Source organism: Phymastichus coffea, unplaced genomic scaffold (assembly GCF_024137745.1).
Source record: "Phymastichus coffea isolate CEN01 unplaced genomic scaffold, Cenicafe_Pcof_1.1 PCOF00004, whole genome shotgun sequence".
Classification (NCBI taxonomy): Eukaryota; Metazoa; Arthropoda; class Insecta; order Hymenoptera; family Eulophidae; genus Phymastichus; species Phymastichus coffea.
Window position 1 is genome coordinate 8,450,729 of NW_026706815.1, and position 22,952 is coordinate 8,473,680.

At 35.2% G+C, this 22,952-nt stretch overlaps 1 protein-coding gene across 5 annotated transcripts in view; it reads right to left on the reverse strand.

The window, feature by feature from the left end:
- The window catches only part of LOC131666554 (polyphosphoinositide phosphatase), a 155,223-nt gene that overhangs the window by 18,898 nt on the left and 113,373 nt on the right, over nt 1-22,952 (reverse strand). For all 5 annotated transcript variants that reach the window (XM_058939346.1, XM_058939363.1, XM_058939354.1 and 2 more), the window contains one exon: nt 4,453-4,648. In XM_058939346.1, the coding sequence (XP_058795329.1) occupies nt 4,453-4,648 (196 nt within the window). The remainder of the gene's footprint in view (nt 1-4,452; nt 4,649-22,952) is intronic.

Consider the following 22,952-nt stretch of genomic DNA (forward strand, 5'->3'; position numbering starts at 1 on the left):
GAACTACAAGCAAATTTATAGATTTTGTTATTACAGATAAAAATGTCTTCCGATGATGAGCCTCCATCAAAGAAATCTAGAACAAGGGATGTATCAAAGTGTATCACATGCAATAAATCGTTACGACACTTGACTGGATTCCATCTACAGATTGTTGACCGCAAACATGCAGCAGAAATATACACAAAATATAGGCAATTTGTACAAGTTGATCATACTATTTGTTCTAAATGTTATTCCAAACTTCGATTACAAAAAAGTGCAGAAACAAAGGATGTAGCAACAGAAAATGAACCTTTTTCTGAAATTGAAGAACAAGCCTCGAAGATGTCAGTGCAAGACTCACAAAGGGATATAGATAATACTCCTTCATGGTATAAGAAATCTGAAACCACTAAAAGTAGTCAAAAAACAGATTCTTCTGGTAGCGATCCATCTTATGTACACATTGAAAGTATCAAAGTGGAAAACGTATTTATGTCTTTTCTGAGAATAATTGCGACTCATAAATATTGCTTTACGTGCAAAGGAACTGCAAATCTGCAAAATGTCCCTTTTGATGCCCGTATACAAGTATTTTAAAAAAGAAGAATTTTTATTCCAAGAAGAAATGTATGTTGTAAAATTCATCTGAAGAAAGAGTCAGAGCATTGACGGGTTACCCATGGGAAAATATTCTCACATTGTGAGACATGATGACAACAATGCGAAATTCGGAAAATCGCAACATTACTAAGCCTTAGTCATATTTTTAATCAAATTGAGAACTGGAATTTCCGATCTTTGTATATCTGCTTTACTAGAAATTGAAGAAAAATTAGTACAAAGGTCCATAGGTGCTCTTTTGAAATGTTTTGAAGAAGAAGTTTTACCAAAGAATTATATCAATCCGTTTCTAGAGAATTTTTGCTCAGTCAAGCATCTCCTATAGCTATAGCACTATTTAATTTGCAAAATAGATTAGCTTTGATATGTGATGGCACTTATTTACGTCATGAGAAGAGCAGTAATAATGTTTATCAAAGAAAATGTTATTCCGGCCAGAAAAAAACACCCTTATGCAAACCTTTCACAATCGCTACTACTAACGGTTTTACTGTCAATGTGGATGGACCATTCAATGCAAACCTCAATGATGCAAAAATTTTAGAGGAACTATTAGAGTCTTCTGAAGGTTTTAAGAGTATAATCAAAAAAGGAGATGTTTTCATTTTGGATAGAGGTTTCCGTGACGTTGTTCCGTATTTGGAGAGTAAGGGCTATGAAGTATTAATGCCGGCACTGAAGGAAAAAGAAACCAACTAACTGTAAAAGAATCAAACGTGTATGTTACTTATCAGAAATGTTAGGTGAAGAAGATGTATTATTTTTTAAACATGTTAAAGAAGAAAATGGAATAATTAGATTTCAAGTAAGGTCAAGGCATATTAATAGTAAAACATCTAAGTCATATGTGCATTATGAACCACATACTTACGGTATCCGAGGTATTAAACGGTACTGTTGTAACTGTGCTAACGGCAATAGAACTGTAGGCTGCTGTTCTCATGTTGCAGCCATTATTTATTATTTAGGTTATGCATATTTATCAAAAATTCCGAAACCAGCAGAACAATTAACTAGCTTATTTGATTTTACGAACGTAGTGTTCGTTATAGAGGAGGATAGCGATGATGACTAAAGTTATATTTTCGACTAAAACTACCATGTAATATTAATGAGTATGTTAAGAGTGAACACAACTTTTCAGTATATGAGCTTCTAATGACTTTTTTAAATTTTATACGTGATATTTTCAATAAAATCCAGTTTCTTTGCGTATTTCTGCATTTAATATTTACTTCTTTTTTTATTCTTTTAAGAGCCTACCATGATTGGAAATATATTACTTTAGTTAACTTTTACCAATGAAGAAGATAATTCGCTGAGGTATTAGATTACTGCAAATTATAGTAAATGCCAATTTCTCTTGAATCATTTCATTTGTCCAATATTTTAATGATTGACCCACATCAATATAGATGTTCTCATTCATATTTTTATGAATTTTTTTCTCTGTATAATTCAATCGGACTATCAATTTCACTGTAGGAGTCACCTACAAAGAAACGTCAAAAAATAAAAAAAATGGAAAAAATAGTTGAATTGAATTGATATAAATTGTGTTTGAGCGATGTCTTGCCTCATATTATGTACATATATGTATATTTGGATATCTACCAATAATCATTACATTACTAGCAGAAAAATATTGACCTATTGGATTTTTTTTAGTTTGCCGCCGAAATTCCGTTCATGCAGTGAATCCCAGTGCCGATTTTGCTTCAATTACTTTATTTTTTGATTTTTTTAAGGATGACCCCGCATCAATATGGTAGTTATACATGTTTTCTGTGTATTTTTTTGCGCGGAATTCAATAGATTGATCAGATTTACTGTAGGTATCTTCTGCAAAGAGTTACGACCAAAAAACGTGAAAAACACGGTTTCATTAATTTTTAGCAGGGACTCCGCTCGATATCTGGATTTTCAATCATACCATCTTATTCCTTGTAAAAAAACACGTTATTTAAAAAAAAATTACTGCAGGTCCCAAAGGAAGCGGAGATAAGGCAGGTTGAATAATTTCCAAATTTTTTTAAGGAGGGCATACTCAATATTATGACTTGAAAAAATTCAGGTAAGTTTGTCTTATTATGAAGTATACTTGTGGATTTTTCAGATTCCGAAAGCTCATACACGCGGAAAAAAAATATTTACAAAAAAAAAACCGTTTTTTGGCCATATAGAGACTTAGGGGGGTCTAGAAAGCTCGGGTTTGCGGTAAACGTATTCTTTTTACATGTAGAATATGCCTATAAACTTAGTATCCTGATCTCGGGAGGGGGGCATTTTGACTATACTAATGGGGGGTACCATTTAGAATTGTATAATTATACCATAAATAATGAGAGTCCGAAAATTAAGAACATTAATTTGATAGAAAACAGAGATACAGAAACCATTTTTGATAACGCACAACAGATGAATCATGATACTGAAGCTTGCGGAAATTTGTCAGAAATATTTTTTATGACTCAAGCTTCATCCGAATTCAAAATGAGTTAGGAAAAGATTCTTTAAAAGTAGAGGCTAACAAAAACTGAACACTCGAAATTATTTATACATGATCGTTTACAGTATAATAATTTATTCGACAATGATATGCGAACAACACAAGGCATACTTAATTATGATTTATTTGCATTATGCAACCATTATGACAATAATAATGAAATTTTAACGAATACTCTATTCGTTTACAATGCCATATGTCATTCGTTCGAAGAAATTAGAAATTAGATAAATATAAAAGCGATGGTCTAATCGTTGTTGTGAAAAATTTGGCTATCATTTAATTCGAGTGAAAACTGAATTGCTAAAAATGCTGGATAGATAACAAAAGAAGAAAAATAGACTTATTTAAGTTTTATTCTTGGTTTTGGCTGAAGATCGTCATAAAATCTCAACATAAAACAAGAACTAATTCTCAGGCGACCAAGGAATGCTTTAAATGATATTTTCTAAATAATAAAATTTGTAATTCTAGAAACTATCGTCGAAAACTTCATGATCAATATAATGTGTATCATATAACTTATACCGTATGACACTGTATCGAATACTCAAAGCTTTGTTTACTTAATTTTTGAAAAGAGATAGAATCATTTCAATGAGTATTTATATATGGAAAATATATAGGTATCCAATGCTATGTATACACAAGTTATCTATAGACAGTTAAAACTACAAATCAGTTGGAAAATCTACAGTTTATTATTTAATTTTTTCATTAATATGAACTCTCAGTATTATCCGTATAGTAATCTTAATATTTATATAAATAAATATCAGTTTACAATATTGTACGTCTTATATCCCAAATTCAAAAAGTCATAATATATATACTAAAAAATCTACATTTCTAAATCAAGTATCATTCATTGTCATTGTTTACTTTCAAAAAAGTGAAAAATAGAATTATCTCATTTTGCATGATCACATCGACTAATATAATCTTAAGTGGGGATATGAAAATACTCATTTATGAAGTGGAACAATTAGGGCATTAAAGAGACCAGCATATGTTAAACCTGAAAATTTACAAGTCATTAATCAATGATGAAGAGATAAAAAAATCATGTTATTGAAGACTTTTATATTGATGGTAGGTTAAAATTCAACCTTTCAATAACAATCTTTAAAATCAATTGATTGGCCTGCGCAAGTAATTAAGAGTGTGTTATTACCATAATCTGAGAAAGTTAAACAAAGAAAAACTTAATCTTATAAGTGGAATATACCTAATCATTATTTTTAAATCCCGGACGGAAGATATTTTGATTATCTTGTCGAAAGTAGATAATATCAAGATTTATACGAAATATATTAAGCTATTGAAATCAAATGTACCTGCTGCTTGTACGAAAGGATCATATATATCTGTAGTGATAATTGGTTTGGGTACCATTTTACTAACATCTTGACTCCAATGACCTGGTACGGAACCTCGCATTTGAACAAAAGAACTAAAATGTCCAGAATATAATGAACTAACACTGGAATCGTGGACTATTTGCTCTGTTTCTACTTCGTTAGCCACGTCACCCTAAAATAAAAAGAGATAAAATATATTTTGGTACATATAATATATTGTTGATTCATGTGCAATAGCGTCGGCCGTCCTTTTTTTTTTTTTTTGAAAGTTGCCACCAAGATTTTAAAGATGTAGAACGATGGTTTCAGGGTAAATGGGATGAAAACATAATGGCAGATTTCTATTGGATGTTGCATAGAGAAAGTGCGGAAAAAGGAAAAAAAAAACGCAAGAGAAATCCCTTGCAACCTTTGAGGATAAACGAGTATGATATAAAAAAAGGCATAACGATGAAAAAGTAACACAGTGAGATAAAAAAATGCACGTTTTAGCGACTTAAGATAGAGGTCTATCTCTCATGTTGACCTTCAAATATCCTTGGGATTCACGTTATTGAAAATTTGAATACATTTCTTGACATAAAAAATTCATTTTTGGCAGAATAAACCTCTTTGACCTTCAAATAACCTCGAATTTATCCTTGTAAAATCAAACAAATACCGGATTCGAATTCAGCGACCCGAAAAACAAATAGGTGTAGTATTTTGGATCGATTTGACTACTTTTTCAGGATTTGACTTACAAATGACCTTAAACCTGACCTCATGGAGATGAACCGACACCAAATTTGGATTCAGCGATCCAAAAAACATACAGATATACCAGTCTAGTTCAGGGAACAGAATCTTTTTTTTATGTCCCTGTGATATCTACCGTTTCAAACTTTGGAGTTTATAGTTTGCAAAGTATTACGTACTTGGATTTATTCTAGTTTTCCGAGCTCGCAGATTATTAGGTTTAATTTCTCATGGTCTGGGGCTGTTTATCTAGAGCTTATTGGAAACCTAATATTGCATTCTTGAATTTACTGTCTTGGTTCTTAAGGTACGCAGGTTATTACGTTTTGCGATTTAAGTGATAAGGGTTTCAACCTAGCAGGTTATTTCGTTTACTTTCCTGAAGTTCAAAACACACATATTTGCGTTCTTGATTTTTCTTCCTGGTGTTTGATACTACCAAGTTATTGTATTTTTGAGTTTAGCTTCCTGGCGTTTGAGGCTCATAAGATTTCGCGTTCTTGGTTTGAGTTTCTGACATTAACGGCTGGCATTTTATTACTTCCTGGATCTATTTATTGAATTATATTCCCGGAGTATTATAACCATGTGAATTATAAACCTTTTAGTTACAGAAGCTACTATAGTAGCTATCTCATTTTTTTATTTTTATGTTCATCTTTTTTTTTTTATTTTATTAAAGATACTGAAATCGTTTGCAGCTTTGGAACTGCAACCGTAGTCGATTCAATTAATCGATCCCTTCGCGATTCTATTACTCGCGTGTTAGTTCGAACGATTAAGAGAGAGAGAAGACGCGCGAGAGTTTGAAAATATGCAGTTAAGCCTCAGCTGCTTTCGCAATTATACCGCCTAAATTTTTGCATTGTGTTTCGCCGTTAAAAGATTAAGTTTCCTGGGACTACTTTGATACGTGCGTGCGTGAGTTGCAAGGAAGTAGTAATAGCAGCATTTTGGTAGTAGCAGCATTTTGGTAGCAACAGCAGTATTGCAGTAGCAGAAGATAGCAGCAGATTCGAGAGCGAGGCAGCCAGCTGATTGATTCGAGGAGCAGATTTCTTCGCTTCAAACAATTACGACTGATCACCGTAATTGCACCGCAGGGTAGGTGCACCTTCCTTTATTGTTGCGTGACAAAATACGTTCGAAAGTATTTTGTCAACCGCGATCTTGAATCTTTTTGTATTCGCGCAGAGCGTTAGCTTTCGCGGTAATTTTCGAATTCTCTCTCTCTCTCTCTCTCTCTCTCTCTCTCTCTCTCTCTCTCTCTCTCTCTTTCACCGAATATTAATAATTAATTTGCGTGCGTTAGGCTTTCGACCTATAAAAGACTGTAGTTTTTATTGATTAAACTTAGTTAATTTTATTCGCCGTTTATGTCATTTCATTTTTTATTAGCTTAACCGATTTATAAAGGCTTAGGTTTTAATCCGATTTCATCTAGGGGATTAAGCGGATTAGGCGTAAAGTCAGTCACACCTAAGATAGATCGAGTGTCACAAATCAAGTGACTTAAGGTGAGTTCAACTCAGTTGGAAAGAAGACACTGAAACGAATTCATCTGACGTAAAGGCGAATACACGTATAACTATACGTACTTAACGGAGCGGCGGTTAGCTCTGCATCGTGGAAGTTAGTGCTTAAATAAATTTCCCATTTTTATTAGATAACCTCCCCCGTTATAGAATATAAAAGACTCTTTTTTTGAATCGATAACGCTTAATTGTTGGTTAAGAATATTTTGTAACTGTTATAAAGATATTATAGTTTCACTTGCAAATCAAAAATATTGAATTGTAATCCTCTCAGTCACGCAATTCTAACGCAATACTAAAATTTCATTTTGGAAGTGCAAATGTAAAATCTCATTGTATTTTTTGATGTGAATCTGAAACCTATATTAAAATGATATGAATCCAAAAACAACCCTTATAATAAAGTAAAAACTACACCATTTTCATAATATCGAATTTGTTTATTTATTGATTTACAATCTTTTTACTATTATTACATGTAAAATTTTTAGGTTTAAAATTAGTTTTTATTAAATTCCATAACAAAAAAATTTGAATATTGTGACTGGCAGGGTAGTTTTCCCACCATTTGAAGGGTTATTTTTATTTTCTTTTAATTTTAACGCCAGATTTGGATTCATCGTTGAAAAATACAATGGAAAAGAATATTGGCATTTTTATAACAAAGCAAATTGAATTGCGCGACTAAAAGGGTTAATGGCCCAATCATAGAGGATAAGTCTGAAAAAAATCTCTAGTAAATATTAATTATTATATTCAAAATTTAGAAACCAAATCTGTCAAAGATAACTTATCGAAAAATTAACAGGAATCAGTTGTTAATAAATTTCAAATTCAAATAACGATGCAATTTTTTAACTGCATTAGATATGTCATTTGACCTAGTAAATATTTTAGCATAACTTATTTTGTGATGTACTAACAAGGGAACCACCCCAACCCTCCGCCTCCGATTTTTCTGCAATTGAGATATGTTATAGTCCGTAAAAAAATAAAAGACCAGTATTTTTTTTATCGGCGGAAAAAGCTATCTAAGGTATGAAACCCACCCCCCAAAAAACAGCCCCAAAAGCAGTTCTATAGCAATATCTTTAGTTGTAATGAATATTTTTTTATGAAACAAAAAAAACACAAGATACTTATAAAAAAAGTAACAGACACACATCAATTTCGTCTCCGGGGGTTGCAACCCCTTCGTTGTATAGAGGAAAAACTGTATTTTTAAGTGTATTTCTATCTTACAAAATCAAAAAATTATGTTAAAAAAATTAAAAAATGATATTCTAGTAGAAAATGATAAAACAAAATTGACGTGTTTCGGGGTTTTCCTATTATCTATTATTTCGGGGGTGAACTACCCCTTAATGTTATTAATACAATATAAGCAGTTATTAATTGCAGATTATGCTGGATATTTCATGTTATATGACGCTCAAAAAAGCCAAACACATGTATACTTTTGTTCTGCCGAATAAACCATTTAGAGGGTGAAAGCTACCACCGAAAGTTACCCCTTCACACCATTTTATAGCGAAATTTTCGTATTTTATGCACAGTTTTCGACGAAACAAACTCTAAAAAATTCTTTTAAAAAATTTCAGCTAAATATATAGATTTCGTCTACAGGGGTTGCAACCCAGCCCTCTAAGTCGCCTGAAAGAAAAGCTATGTTTTCAAATATTTTCTTGCAACATTTTTTCAGAAGAAATGAAGTTTACGAAATTCCGTTTAAAATCTAACACAAAAGTATACAGTATCCGTCACCAGGGGCTGCTACCCCTTCGTTGGAGAGTGAACAGAGCATTCATTTGTTACCCTCATCCCCTACCACCCCGAACCCAATTTCTTTAAACCTCGAGCTAGTTACCCTGACACGCTATAACCCGTAACTCCTACACCCTAATTATATCAACCCTCGAGCTGGTTACCCTGCCACGCTGTAACCCCAAACTCTTAACCCCAATTTCCTTAACCTTCGAGCTGGTTACCCTGCCCTTTCTAATTTTCTAGTCCGAAACCCGGTTCTCTGTTATTCATAATCCCATTTGCGACATATTTGTAATATCTCTGAAGAAGAGGACATAGGCGAAATAATTGTAGAAGATAACGTTGAATTTATTTTATTTTTATGTTATATTTACGATAAATTAATTCGTCATTTCATTTGATATTGAGATTACATTTTTTGAATATAAAAAGACGATCCGCGCTCATTATCACTGTACATATTGTGAACAATAATGATAATCTATGAATAAATGCTGTAGACATATTAGTTTCTTGCACCATGCACATTTTATAATTGCTATTTTCACACAAATCTCGCAGATAGGCTGTTCTGAAATTTCGAAGCAATATTTAACAGGATTGTCGAACGAATCAGGTTTTTTATCCAAGTACCCACTTTTGTATTAAGCATATTTAAATACGCTTTTGATTCTAGGTGAAGATAACTGATTATGTGTGATAGACTGTAATTTTATAATATTATTCCTCTCATGTAAACTGATGTCTGATCCGAATAAATTAATGGCATCAGATATTTTTCTTACAAAATTTTTTCAAAATCGAAAACGGAATACATCCAGTGGTTGAATTGTGCCTGTCGTACCCTTAGGAATTGTCATCAATCGAAAATTTGTATCTGCTGGTGTCACTTCTCTTACAGTTCGTTTACAGTGTCCACTCCATGAGTCTAGTAATAAAACTGCTGTTTTCCCACAGTTAGGAAAAAATACATGTTGCAACCATGTTTGAAGTAATTCACTCGACAGCTTTCCTGATGCACTTGCTCGTAAAAATATATATGAGGTGTATTGAGTAGTTTTTTTGAAACAATGGGTCCAAACTCTCCGTCTGTTTCTTTTAATATCATAAAAAGGGGTGATAGCAATGTACCTTCTGCAGATATTGTCGGTTAAATCGTATAACTATACGAAGTCGATGATACTGATTGTACTACTGATTCGACTGTCTTCTTACGTTTTTCGCTCAATGTTCTACCAGTATGCATATCTAAATTGAATCCACTTTAATCGGAATTATATATGTTACTTGCACTTTTGTTTGATAATTCTGTTTTTATGAGGTTGATAAAATTTTGACAATCTAACTTTAATCTAGCCTCATTTTCAACAGATACTTTAGTCCCATATTTAGTTATTTTACGCGATACAGTTTTATGCTTTTTTTTTGAATAGTAATATCCAATTGGGTAAAGCTTTAAACCAAGGCATATGTAACTCATACTTTTTTTGTAAAGCCCATCTTTTAAGATCTAAATCATGCACTGTTAACTTCCGATCTAAAGAATCTTTGAGTTATTGTAAAGTATATTCTGAAACTTTAAACAGATTCTCTCTTTCGGTCCCTCCTGTCAAAATCTGCTGTTTCCATGTTCTCAACTGACGTTCTGACAAAACTTGTTTATATTTACTTTGGACGGAACTTAAAGACAGTTTCTTTTTCTTACCACTTTCCCAGTATTCAACAGCTTTTCTTTTAAATCCATCGTCGAGTACCGTATTTGTTACCTTACAAGTAGGTACCTCGGCATAGTCTACACCATGTATTTCTTCAAATTGATCGTCAATTACTTCTGGATTAATATCAAAATCATCATCCAGGAAACATAAATTCTTACTTGTCTCACATTCAATACCTGAATTCGTTTCAATGCTTTTTCTCGTATATCTTCAACATAATCGTATAGCTGCTTCTCTGCATCGTTTAATATAGGTATGCTTTCTACAACCGCACTTATGTGGAATGTTTTCAGTAATTTTTGAATGACGTTGTGAATTTCAATTGCCATTCTAACACAATTTTGATATTTAAAAACGATAGATGTAAAGCAAAGTTCTATTACTAATTTACTGAAGTATGCTGATAGAATATGCTTATATATACTGTAAGTGAAAAAAACATGTTTTGAAGTTGGCACCACACAAACCGATATCAAATCAAGGTGCCCGAGGTTCCTCCACTGTTAGATCTTGGCTTATCGCATACGTCAACGATTGCGATTTCTATCAAGGAAAAAACCAGTTGCAGTTCCAATCTTGCTATTTGAACCACATTAACCGCATTCGTTGATTGTGGTTTCTATTAACGAAAAAAACAGTTGTAGTTCCAATTTTGCTATTTGAAACACATGAACCGCATTGGTTGATTGTGGTTTCCACGTCATGCTACAGTTTGATTTTGTTTTGCCACGCACATACTCGAGTGTGTTTAAGGTGGAAAATAAGAGTAACATTATCTCATGTTAGTATTTTTATATTGGCTAAAACCGCCTCGCGAAATATGTACATATACCTATTAATATGGTAAAATCAGTTTGTCTAATGAATTTTTTCGTAATAACATAATAATCGAATTTCCTCAGGCATAGTAGTAATATTTGTTGAACATAATGATTTAAAAATGAAATTCCCCGTAGCTATTTCGAACTTCAAAAATTTGCATGATTTCGTAGTTGCATTTGCTACTTCTTACCTATACATAAATATACGTAATTAATTAAACGTTATCTTCTACAAAAAATGTGCATATGTCCTTTTATTTAAAGATACTATAAATATTTCAAAATCGGGATTATGAATGACAGGGAGCTGGGTTCCGGATTTCAGAAAATTGGAATGCAGGAGTTCTGAGTTACAGCGTGGCAGGGTAACCGGCTCGAGGGTTGATGAAACTGGAATGTAGGAGTTACGCGTTACAGCGTGGCAGGGTAACCAGCTCGAGGGTTGATGAAATTGGGGTGCAGGAGTTACGGGTTACATCGTGGCAGGGTAACCAGTTCGAGGGTTGATTTTTATATTCAAAAAATGTAATCTCAATATCAAATGAAATGAACGAATTAATATAACGTAAATATAACATAAAAATAAAATAAATTTAACGTTATCTTCTACAATCATTTTGCCTATGTCCTTTTCTTCAGAGATATTACAAATATGTCGAAACTGGGATCATGAATAACAGAGAACCGGGTTTCGGACTAGAAAATTGGAAAGGGCAGGGTAACCAGCTCGAGGGTTGATGAAATTCGGGTGTAGGAGTTTGGGGTTACAGCGTAACAGGGTAACCAGCTCGAGGGTTAAGGAAATTGTGGTTAAGATTTTGGGGTTACAGCGTGGCAGGGTAACCAGCTCGAGGGTTGATAAAATTAGGGTGTAGGAGTTACGGGTTATAGCGTGTCAGGGTAACTAGCTCGAGGTTTAAAGAAATTGGGTTCTGGGTGGTAGGGGATGAGGGTAACAAATGAATGCTTTGTTCACTCTCGAATGAAGGGGTAGCAGCCCCTGGTGACGGATACTGTATACTTTTGTGTTAGATTTTAAACAGAATTTCATAAACTTCATTTCTTCTGAAAAAATGTTGCAAGAAAATATTTGAAAACATAGCTTTTCTTTCAGGCGACTTAGGGGGCTGGGTTGCAACCCCTGTAGACGAAATCTATATATTTAGCTGAAATTTTTTAAAAGAATTTTTTAGAGTTTGTTTCGTCGAAAAATGTGCATAAAATACAAAAATTTCGCTATAAAATGGTGTTGAGGGGTAACTTTCAGGGATAGCTGTCACCCTCTAAATAGTTTATTCGGCAGAACAAAAGTATTCATGTGTTTGGCTTTTTTGAGCGTCATAGAACATGAAATAACTAGCATAATCTGCGATTATCAACTGCTTATATTGTATTAATAACATTAAGGGATAGTTCACCCTCGAAATAATAGATTAGAGGAAAACCCCGAAACACGTCAATTTTGTTTTATCATTTTCTACTAGAATATCATTTTTAAAATTTTTTTAACATAATTTTTTGATTTTGTAAGGTAAAAATACACTTGAAAATACAGTTTTTCCTCTATACAACGTAGTGGTTGCAACCCCCGGTGACCAAATCGATGTGTGTCTGTTATTTTTTTTTTTTAAGTATCTTGTGTTCTTTTGTTTCATAAAAAAATATTCATTACAACTAAAGATATTGCTATTGAACTGCTTTTGGCGCTAATTTTTGGGGGTGGGTTTCATCCCCTAGATAGCTTTTTCCGCCGATAAAAAAATACTGGTCTTTTACTTTTTTACGAACTATAATATATCTTAATTGCAGAAAAATCGGAGGCGGAGAGTTAGGGTGGTTCCTTTGTGAGAGAAACAAGAATTCTTACTTAGCTACCTCGTTTTTCTAACTTTTCTATACAAAATTACGAATTTAATGAGAATCTGATTAAAATACTCGAACTAATCTGAAGCACTGTACTGGTTGTCATCATGTATGAAGATAACTATTCATTATTGTTTTGGGGATAATACATTATCATCGTAGCAAAGAGATAATTTTACAGGAAATCAAGATACGCTGAACCATCTAAATTCGATGGTGGCCAAATAATCTGATTTTCTATCGTCTCAGCTCATACATTAACGTAGTATCTTTGCTGGGAATGGCCTGAATATATTGACAAAATATATACATTTCCATGGAAATTTGTAATTTTTACATATGAAAATAAATTTCAAAAAAATTATCGGCACATCTATAAAAATAGTATAAACTATATTCTTAAAATGTAAATAATATAACTGAACGCGTAAAAATTAAAGTAACTTATTTTATATGCCCGGTCAAATGCTGGTAGAAAAAAAATAAAAAGTAAGGAGACCAACCAATGTTATTGTTATTGTTATTGTTACTTTAAGAACTACATCAACGTGGTACGCTGCAGAGGTACCTTAGTACACGTATGCATTAATCTTGGTTCTCTATAGTCATGAATATACAAACTCACCTCACCGACCATTATTTCTTTAATGATGTGGGAAGATAAAGTTTTACACGCATCATGACTGAACCTACAGTTGGTGGTATCCGCACTATTAGAATCACGGTAACAGACTTATGAAAATTTAATTTCTGAAAATCCTCACATGTCTGGAGCTCGAACCCACGACCTCTTGCACTGAAGTCTGGACTCTTACCCATTCAGCCACCGTAACCGCTCTTAAATAGGAAAAATTCAGAATCTTCTTTGTTATCGTATAAAAGTCGTTCTAATAAAAATGTCATAAAACTTTTCTTCACCTTAAAATAATCTATGTAATATTTCTGCTTCCTCTCTATAATTTTCGAAATCTCAATTAGAAACTCTAGAAAGTTTCCTTAATCGTAACATATTATTTTTTTGAAAATCTCAGCGCGATGTACATTTCGGAACGTTATAATTAAAGAAAATCAATTTGAGAGGGCTAATTTTTTTCGTTATCATTTCCACTTCACATTGAGTCGAGCACTTTAAAATTAAATTGATTTTCCTATTTTATTCAGGCAATTGAGAAACAACAAATTTCGAAAATAAATTATTTTATTGTAAAGAACGTAGGTAAGTTTATATCACGTATCCGAATACTCGCACTATTTAGAAGCACCATTTAAATACTATGTATAAAATATATGCCGGTAACATTTTACTCAATGTATATGAATATAAGTGATTTTTTCAAATTATATTATTGTCTATCTATCTCTTTGAAATATGCATGAAGTCACCGGCCAACTTGTTAATATACTTATTATTACCTATATTACAGATTACTCTAGATTTAATTAGAATCGGAGTCGATATACAAGTATGCCAACTAAAATAGTGATTTTTTTTTCTCAAATTATTTTTTAGAAAGTGATGTTCGAACGTTCACAACTATTTTTAGGTGATTAGCAAACCCCCTTGTTACGTGACGCTTCATTGTATTATTTTTTTATTTTGTCAAATAATATTTCGGACCCGAGACTTCCGTTCGGACATAGTATAATCAGCAGTATTCGTGTGCGCGACTCGGTGGGAACGTGCTGCAGAGGCTGATTCACGCTGCGCCAGCATGCTGCGACGGCATGCTTCGGTCAGCGTGCTTAGCTAGGTAAGACGAGCCGATACGAGAAGCGTAAACGTTTAAAGTATATGTGCGAGAGAGAGACGAAAAGCGAGGGACAAAAGATATATAACGAACCGGCGTAAACAACGAACTAATCCTTAGTCAGTCAGGAGTCAGCGCTCAACTAAGAACCCTGCAAGAGTTTGAGAATATTACAGTAAAGTTATATCGAAATACCGAGTATCGTTATTTCTAACGATTTTTTTTGCGTGAACAAAAGTCATACCAGGACTCACTTTATTTGCTATTGGAATACTATTGGAATATTATTGGATAAAGAAAATATATTGGACCAGTTTATTGAACGAGTTCGAAACCAGTGATTACCTATATCACAAATCAAACAATATTTTGGACCTAGACGACAGAGTGAGTACTTTTGGGCTCTATTTTCGATAAGCTGAAATCTCTTCCTTATTGTTTTTCTTTATTATCTCTCCCCCTCTACGCTCTAATATTACTAAGCATAATCAAGGTTCCCCTTTCGGTGAATCCACGTGATTGCGTACCGGGACCAAGTGTGTAAACACCGCTGACCGCGCAAATTAAAATATTTATTTTAATAAATCGCGAACCACATAGTAGCGCGATATTATTATTAGAAGTGTTATCCGACGTATTAAAATATATATATAAATTTATCTAACATACCGGCGTAAGTTCATTTAAGTCAATCGGCGAAGCCCCCCTCCCTTTTTCCCGCCTGATTACTGCCGCCTGGCTCTCGCAAGGACGAACTTCGGATATTATCGGTAAAGACGCGATCCATTCGGCGACACGGTCGGGGTACCGTACTGAAGGTCTAGTCCGCTCGAGTCGGGACCACTCGGAGCTAAAAACGGTCTAACACGTGCCCGTTTTGAAGAGACATCAAAACTGGCACGTAACACCCCTGCTCTACTTTTATCTTATAGCTTTTAATGAGTAGAATAACATATTTTAAGCTCATTTCTTTAAATTAATGTGTTAAGAAGATATAAGTAAAGTAAAAATACCGTGAACGATAAAATCGCGTTATCCTTATTTTATGAATTTGTTTTGCAGCTCTACTTATAGGCACGCCTATAAAAACTATATTTTTCTATTATTCTTTTTTCTACGATCATAATTTAGGAAAAAATAATTAGATTAGTATTAGCTTCGGTCAAAAATTATAACCTTGTAAAAAAAATAAACAAGCTGTTTCATCCTAATCATTTTTTGTTTTCATGAGAGGTTTTTGTTCATAACATAGAAAAATGAAGTTTTATAATCTCGATCATTACAGTTACTGTCAAAAAAAAATATTTATCATCAGAAACATCATTGGGATATCCAATATATAATATAAGATATTTAAAACTATTGTCATCCACAAAAACTAAAATTCCGTAGAAAAGCCTGAACCCATGTACCAATCAACAGTTTTCTAGGTTTTAAATATTCTGGAATTTAGATTTAAATAGTTCGTAGTGGAATGGGGGTTCAATTTATTTTATTTTTGTAAGGAGATGCTAGTTTAGTGAAAATTTTCATCGCTCGATATTTTATATTTATGCTAAACGCATTAAACATAAAAAACAAAATTATACAAAATTATAAAAATTACTTTTAATGGAAGTTGAAAGGTAACAATTTTTTTAAATCTATAGCAAGCATTGTTCATAAGTACGCGGAACCAATGTCTATCCCAACATGCACTAATTATATATATTTGATTAAATAAAAACGGGAAAAATTTTTTATACTGCAGTTAGTTAGTGATCTAAAATTCTACTATACCTCATTGGTTAGACTATCGAAATTTTCGTTGAAAGATTTACGCAGCAATTTCGGTATCCGATGCTCCAATTAGAGAAAGAGAATAAAAGCAAAATGATGAGATTTTTAACATGGCTGTATGATCCATAAGCATTTTTATGGTAATAGGCACAAAAAATTTCTTTGTTGATTTCATCAATGAAATGACTCATTCCTTATTTATTTTGGCTCATAGATACGGAATAAGAAATCCATTTTTATCCATCATTTCATAATGGTCTTTAATAGTGAAAAATAACTAAAAATTGACTGAAAATATTATGATTCTATTAATTAAATATAAATTGAAACCAGATAAGTAAAAATGGACAGCCTGCGAATCGAGGAAACAAAATTACAAAAGAAATAAAAAATACGGTGGAATCGAACTATGTTTTTATGCATGTATGTGTATTATTAGCACAGGACGCTCATGTCGAGCATCAATATTGAGCACCATTTTCACACATTTGCGGGATGCGTATATAAGATTTCCTGGTCACTCTCTTGCATAATTCAATATTAAGTATCTAAAAAATTTAATTATTATGAAACTTTCTAATATATGCATTTTACATAACTTTTCAAACTAAATCCAACGATACCAGAGCTTGCATGGTTTTGAATCACTTTACGTACACTGTGATGAGTAATTCGGCCATTCAAAAGTTGAGGACCACTGCCGCTCTCTGAAAAGCACATTTAACTCAGCTTATGACTGCGTCCAGCGTTTGCGAATAAATTCATGAGATATGTAAATTTTGTTTGTTTTCCTGACAACTTTCTGAACCTAGAAATCGTAGCAAGACAACCACGACCACTAATATTATATAATGTTAACACAAACTACGAGCAATCAAGGTCACTATTAAATGATACCCGGTTCGATCCACCTCACACAGATGTTCAGGCACACTCGTTTGCTAGAACTTACTTCTAACAATCGAAAAAGAAGGAAATTAGGGGCGATATAAAATCGTCGAGTGACAAAGGACAATCGAGAAAAAAGTATTACACTTTGCATACCAAGCGTTACGTGAATCAAGTCTTAGTACAGTGATAGCGGGACACATGTGCACCCATAAGTAGACTATATACTTGCATACATATAAATAGCGAATGTCACCGAATAAAGTTATTTTACTCCCTTACCTTGCTTTGGCTCAATTCCTTTTGTTCAGGTATGAGTACAGGTGGAATTATATAACACAAGGTTTAACTCGGAATTCAATGACTCGTATACAGTGAAAAGATTGTTTATTATGTACAAGTTACACTCGAAAAATTGATCAAATAGTTGGTACGAGGCGAACCTCATTACATGTGAGAGAAGCCTATTATTTTACAAACTGTAATCGCAACAATCTAAAATTAAGGCAGAGCGAGTTGTATAAGAGACTTGCGCGGCCGCATTCTCGCTCCGTTACACACCCGAGTTTACCGCCCCTACTTTTGTCTCTCCGACTACGGTTGTAGGGTTGGGCCTCAGAGGCACACGCAGTTTTTCCATTCCTTTGCTCTCCGTCCTCCTCTCTCCCGCGCATTTTTATGGTTTGACAACCGAATAGCCTAGGGTAGCCTATGTGCTCACCCTATCCGTACCTGGATGACCGCAATACCCGGAAGCCTGGGTTCCTCGTAGGTCGAGCAGCCTTCGTGAACCATGTGCTCGCGAAGTTGTACATAAGGTGGTGTTACGGCAACAGTACGTACGATGCGCTCGTTCTCGTCCATATGTCTAGCACGAACGGCGAGAGAGATGAGCAACAGATCACTTGGACTGATGCTGACTAAATCATGTTCGGGCCTGCGTAGACGATTTTATGGCTATACCTCTCGTGTCGCACTCCACGATTGGGCCATAAATTAACATGTGTACGCCATCGCGTCGCTGACAACTAAAACCCGCAGCGTGTTTGACGAGTGTCCCCTTACATCTAGCTTACGCGGTAAGACTATCTTTTTTTTGTTCTACAGATGTGCCAAAAGAAATTTTCATCGCGAACGATCTCCCCGCAGTTTAATAATTAACTTAATTTTAGACTTCTTCGGAATCGTTGAAATTTTTTACTAGCTTGTGCACCGGTCTTGTGAATTTTTTTTAGTCACGCGTACCTTAAATACCCGAATAACATTATCAGACTTGATCGGATAAATTTCAACTATTCGTCCGATTTTCCAACTATTTTGCGGAGCTTGATAATCTACGACAAGAACAATATCTCCTACTCGCAAGGCCGGGACAGAGGCGTGCCATTTTTTACGCGGTAAAAGTGTCGACAAATATTCGCGCAGCCACCTTTTTCAAAAGCCATTTCCTAAATTTCGAGCAATTCCAAATGATTTTCGCGGACTTAAAATTTCGGTCCCAAATTTCTCAAAACGCAGGTGGCCAGATGACGATCCGATTAAGAAGTGGTTCATCATCCTGAGGATCGACCGACACGTGCGTCAGAGGCCGCGAATTCATTATGTGTTCGGCTTCAATTGATAACGTCAATAATACTTCTTCGGTTGCAGCCTGCTCGCTCTATGCAGGATTCAACGCGCATTTAACTGATCGTATCAGTCTCTCCCAAGCTCCCCCCATGTGTGGAGCATCAGAAAGATTGAAATGCCAATTAAAACGATTTTCTTCGGCAAATTTTCGTTGTTGTTCGGAGTTGATGTTTAGAATCGCGTCTTTGAATTCGTTACTGACTCATGAAATTTATTCCGTTGTCGCTGTACATCTCGCGAGGAAAACCTCTTCGACCCGCTAAACGCCGAATTGCCATTATTGTCGAGCCCGCGTCCAACTTGTATGCCATTTCTAAATGCACGGCTCGTTTAGTCATACACGTAAAGAGTACGCCCCATCTTTTTTCTCGACGGCGTCCGATTTTCACGAACATCGGCCCTAAATAATCAATTCCGTAATGCGTAAACGGGCGACGATCGTGCGCTAACCGATATGCAGGCAAATCAGCGATCGGCGGCGCTACGGGTTGCACTCGGCGCAAACGACAAATCACGCAATGTTTTGTGACCCATCGCAGTCTTCTCCGCAGTCCAACTATACACAATTGTTGCCTTAGCTCGTTGACTACAGTTTCATTATTCGCGTCATCGAAACGGCGATGAAACTTGGCTATCAATAATTTAGTCGCGAAGTGACTCGCATCCAAAATTATCGGTCTATTTTGAAACCATATAGTCGTTAATTTTGAAACGCACCCTTTGGCCCATAACAAACCTTCTTTATCAAGAAATGGCGCGATACTCTGAAGTTTACTACCACGCTTAACTTCCTTGTCTTTGTTTAATAGCGCAATATCAAGTAGGAAGCATGTAGATTGTATATCGTGATACCAAAACTTTTCTGCTAAAATTAATTTTTCTTCTGGCGACTTATTTTCGACGCACATTAACGGTTGGTTTTCACAGTGTATTTTATGCACCAATGTTTTTTCGCGTATTTTGCGAGCATTCGACCGCCAAATAAAAAACATTTTTCTCACTCTCTCGACAATCATTCTTATTCACTTCCACCCCAAAACTCTGTGTACAGCCGAGACAATGCATTTACTCGGATCGTCGCTACAAACCGTGCCGATGAATACCCTTCGCACTTCAAGCTCGTTTATTTCTCTTATTTCCGCGTCTTTTAGCGATTTTGGTTTCGGTCACGAATTCTCCGCGCCAATAAAAAATTCAGGGCCGAGAAGCCAACGTTCACCGGACCGCATAGGATCATTCGTTTCTCGTGTCGCATCGTCGGCCGGATTCGCTTTCGTAGGCACCCACCGCCATTCGTTGATTCTAGTCAACTCGTCGATTTCTCCTAGTCCATTCGCTACAAACATTTGCTTATTACGTTCGTCGGCGCGAATCCAATGTAAAATGGTGGTCGAATCTGACCAAAAAACTCGTTTTTCAATTTGAATTTCTAATTCTTTTCCGTTTGTCACTGCCATTCGGGATCGGAGTAAAGCGGCCTGTAACTGTAACCGCGGATAGTCATCAGCTTCGTCGGAGCTACTCACGATTTTGATATAAGTAATGATACCCATGTGCGATCGTTTTTGATTGATTCGACTCTTAAATACGCCACAGCGGCAAAGGCTCTCAAGCTTACATCGGTAAAGACATGTAATTGAGCCGCATTTTTTTATTTCGGACAAATTCCGCAACCACGTGCGCCAAAATACAATTACCTCATCCCTAATACGCGAATCCCATTTTACGCTGCTACACAATACGTTTTGCATAATGATTTTCGCTTGCATAACGAACGGTGCAATAATATCAAGCGGATCATACACCGACATCACAATACTACAAAATTAGCGTTTTGTAGGTTTCGCTTCCCCTTGCATCAACTCTGGGCAGATTTTATTTAAATCGACGTTGAAGCTAAGCGTATCCTCGTGCCTGTCCCAAAACAAATTTAACACACGTTCCTCGTTGTCGCAAAAACTCGCTTTCGCGCCATGACTAAGCTTATTCTCGTCGTGCAGCTTCTCGATGACGCTCGGCTCGTTTGAAGCCCAACCGTGCATAATAAAATTCGCCTGGTTATTAATGAAAATTACTTCTTTGAGACGTTTTCTTATTTCATCGACCGTCTTTTCCGATACGAGATAATCGTCCATATAACTATTTCGAACGATACCCACACAGCATGAAATATTTCAAAAAAATCTTTCAAGAAATATTTCAGAGAAATATTTATAAAAATATTGTAAAAATATTTCGAAATATTTCTATGAAATATTTCAAAATTATGTTTCAACAAGATCGTTGAAATATATTATGAAATACGAGGTCTGTCCGGAAAGTATGGGGCCTACGTTTATATCTTCGCGACATAGTGTTCGAACGACCTCTACCGGACAGAAACGTCAACAGTAAAGCCTCACGAATCTAGTGGCTACTTACTGACACCTGCCGGACGTACGAGGTGTGATCAAAAAGTAAGGTGAATTTTTATTTTTCTCAAAAAATATTTATTTATTCATCAATTTTTATTTTATCTCCTTCAAAGTAATCCCCCTCGGATATAATGCACTTGTGCCAACGCTTTTTCCAATCCTCAAAGCATTTCAAAAAATCATTTTTTGTGATCTTGTTTAGTTCATCCTTCGATGCCGTCTTTATCTCCTCAACCGTGGCAAAACGCCGTCCTTTCGTGGGCCTCTTCAGTTTTGGGAACAAGAAGAAGTCACAGGGGGCCAGATCTGGGGAATACGGTGCCTGTGGCATCGTTACTGTGTTGATTTTAGCCAAAAATTCGCGCACAAGCAACGATGTGTGAGCAGGGGCGTTATCTTGGTGCAAAAGCCAATTTTTATTTTTCCACAAATTCGGACGTTTCTGGCGGATGGCTTCGTACAAATTGCGCATAACTTGCAGGTAATATTCCTTATTTACTGTTCTACCCTGTGGCAAGAACTCATGATGCACCACGCCCCTGCAGTCAAAGAAAACTGTAAGGAAAACCTTTACATTTGATCGAACATTGCGTGCTTTTTTTGGTCTTGGTGATCCAGAATGCCTCCACTGGGACGATTGAGTCTTAGTTTCGACGTCATAACCGTATACCCATGTTTCGTCACCTGTTATAACCTTGTTGAGTAAATCTGGATCATCGTTGACGTCATGCAGTAGCTCTTGGGCGATGCTCATGCGACGTTTCTTTTGGTCGAAATTGAGCAATTTCGGAACAAACTTCGCTGACACACGTCTCATGTCTAAAACACTCGTCAAAATTGATTGGCACGAACCAAATGAGATGCCAATATCAGCAATTTCTCTAATGGTAATTCGACGATTTCCCAACACTATTTTCTTCACTTCTTCAACATTCTCATCAGTTGTTGATGTGCTGGGGCGTCCAGAACGAGGTTCGTCGTCGGTGTCTTCTCGGCCTTCTTGGAAGAGTTTATACCACTTGTAAACATTTTTTTGTGTTAAAGTAGACTCACCGTATGCCACTTTCAGCATTTCAAGTGTTTTGGAACATTTGATTCCATTTTTCACACAAAATTTAATGCAAACTCTTTGATCCATGTTTTTAGACAGCAGCAAATCGTGGAGCACGCAAAACACTTCTAACCTTGATGCCTCTCACAAACAAACCAAACATACTACAAAGCTGAAATTTGGAACGTATGTTCTAGACGAGTGTACCGACATAACCAAATAAAAAAGTCGAAGATCGAACGGACGTAGCCCGCTAAATTTCAAAATTTACCTTACTTTTTGATCACACCTCGTATAGTTCATGCGTAACATTACTTTGTTTACAGTGCCTTTTTCGTGTTCGTCGTATTTTGATATTGTTAAAAATGACTGAAAAACAAGATCAACGAATCTGCATCAAATTTTGCTTTCAACTCGGAAAAACGAGTTAGGAAACTGTTGAAATGATGAAAAAGACCTTCGGAAGCGAGTGTATGAGCAAAACACGAATAAAAAAGTGTTATAAACGGTTCAAGGATGGTCGCA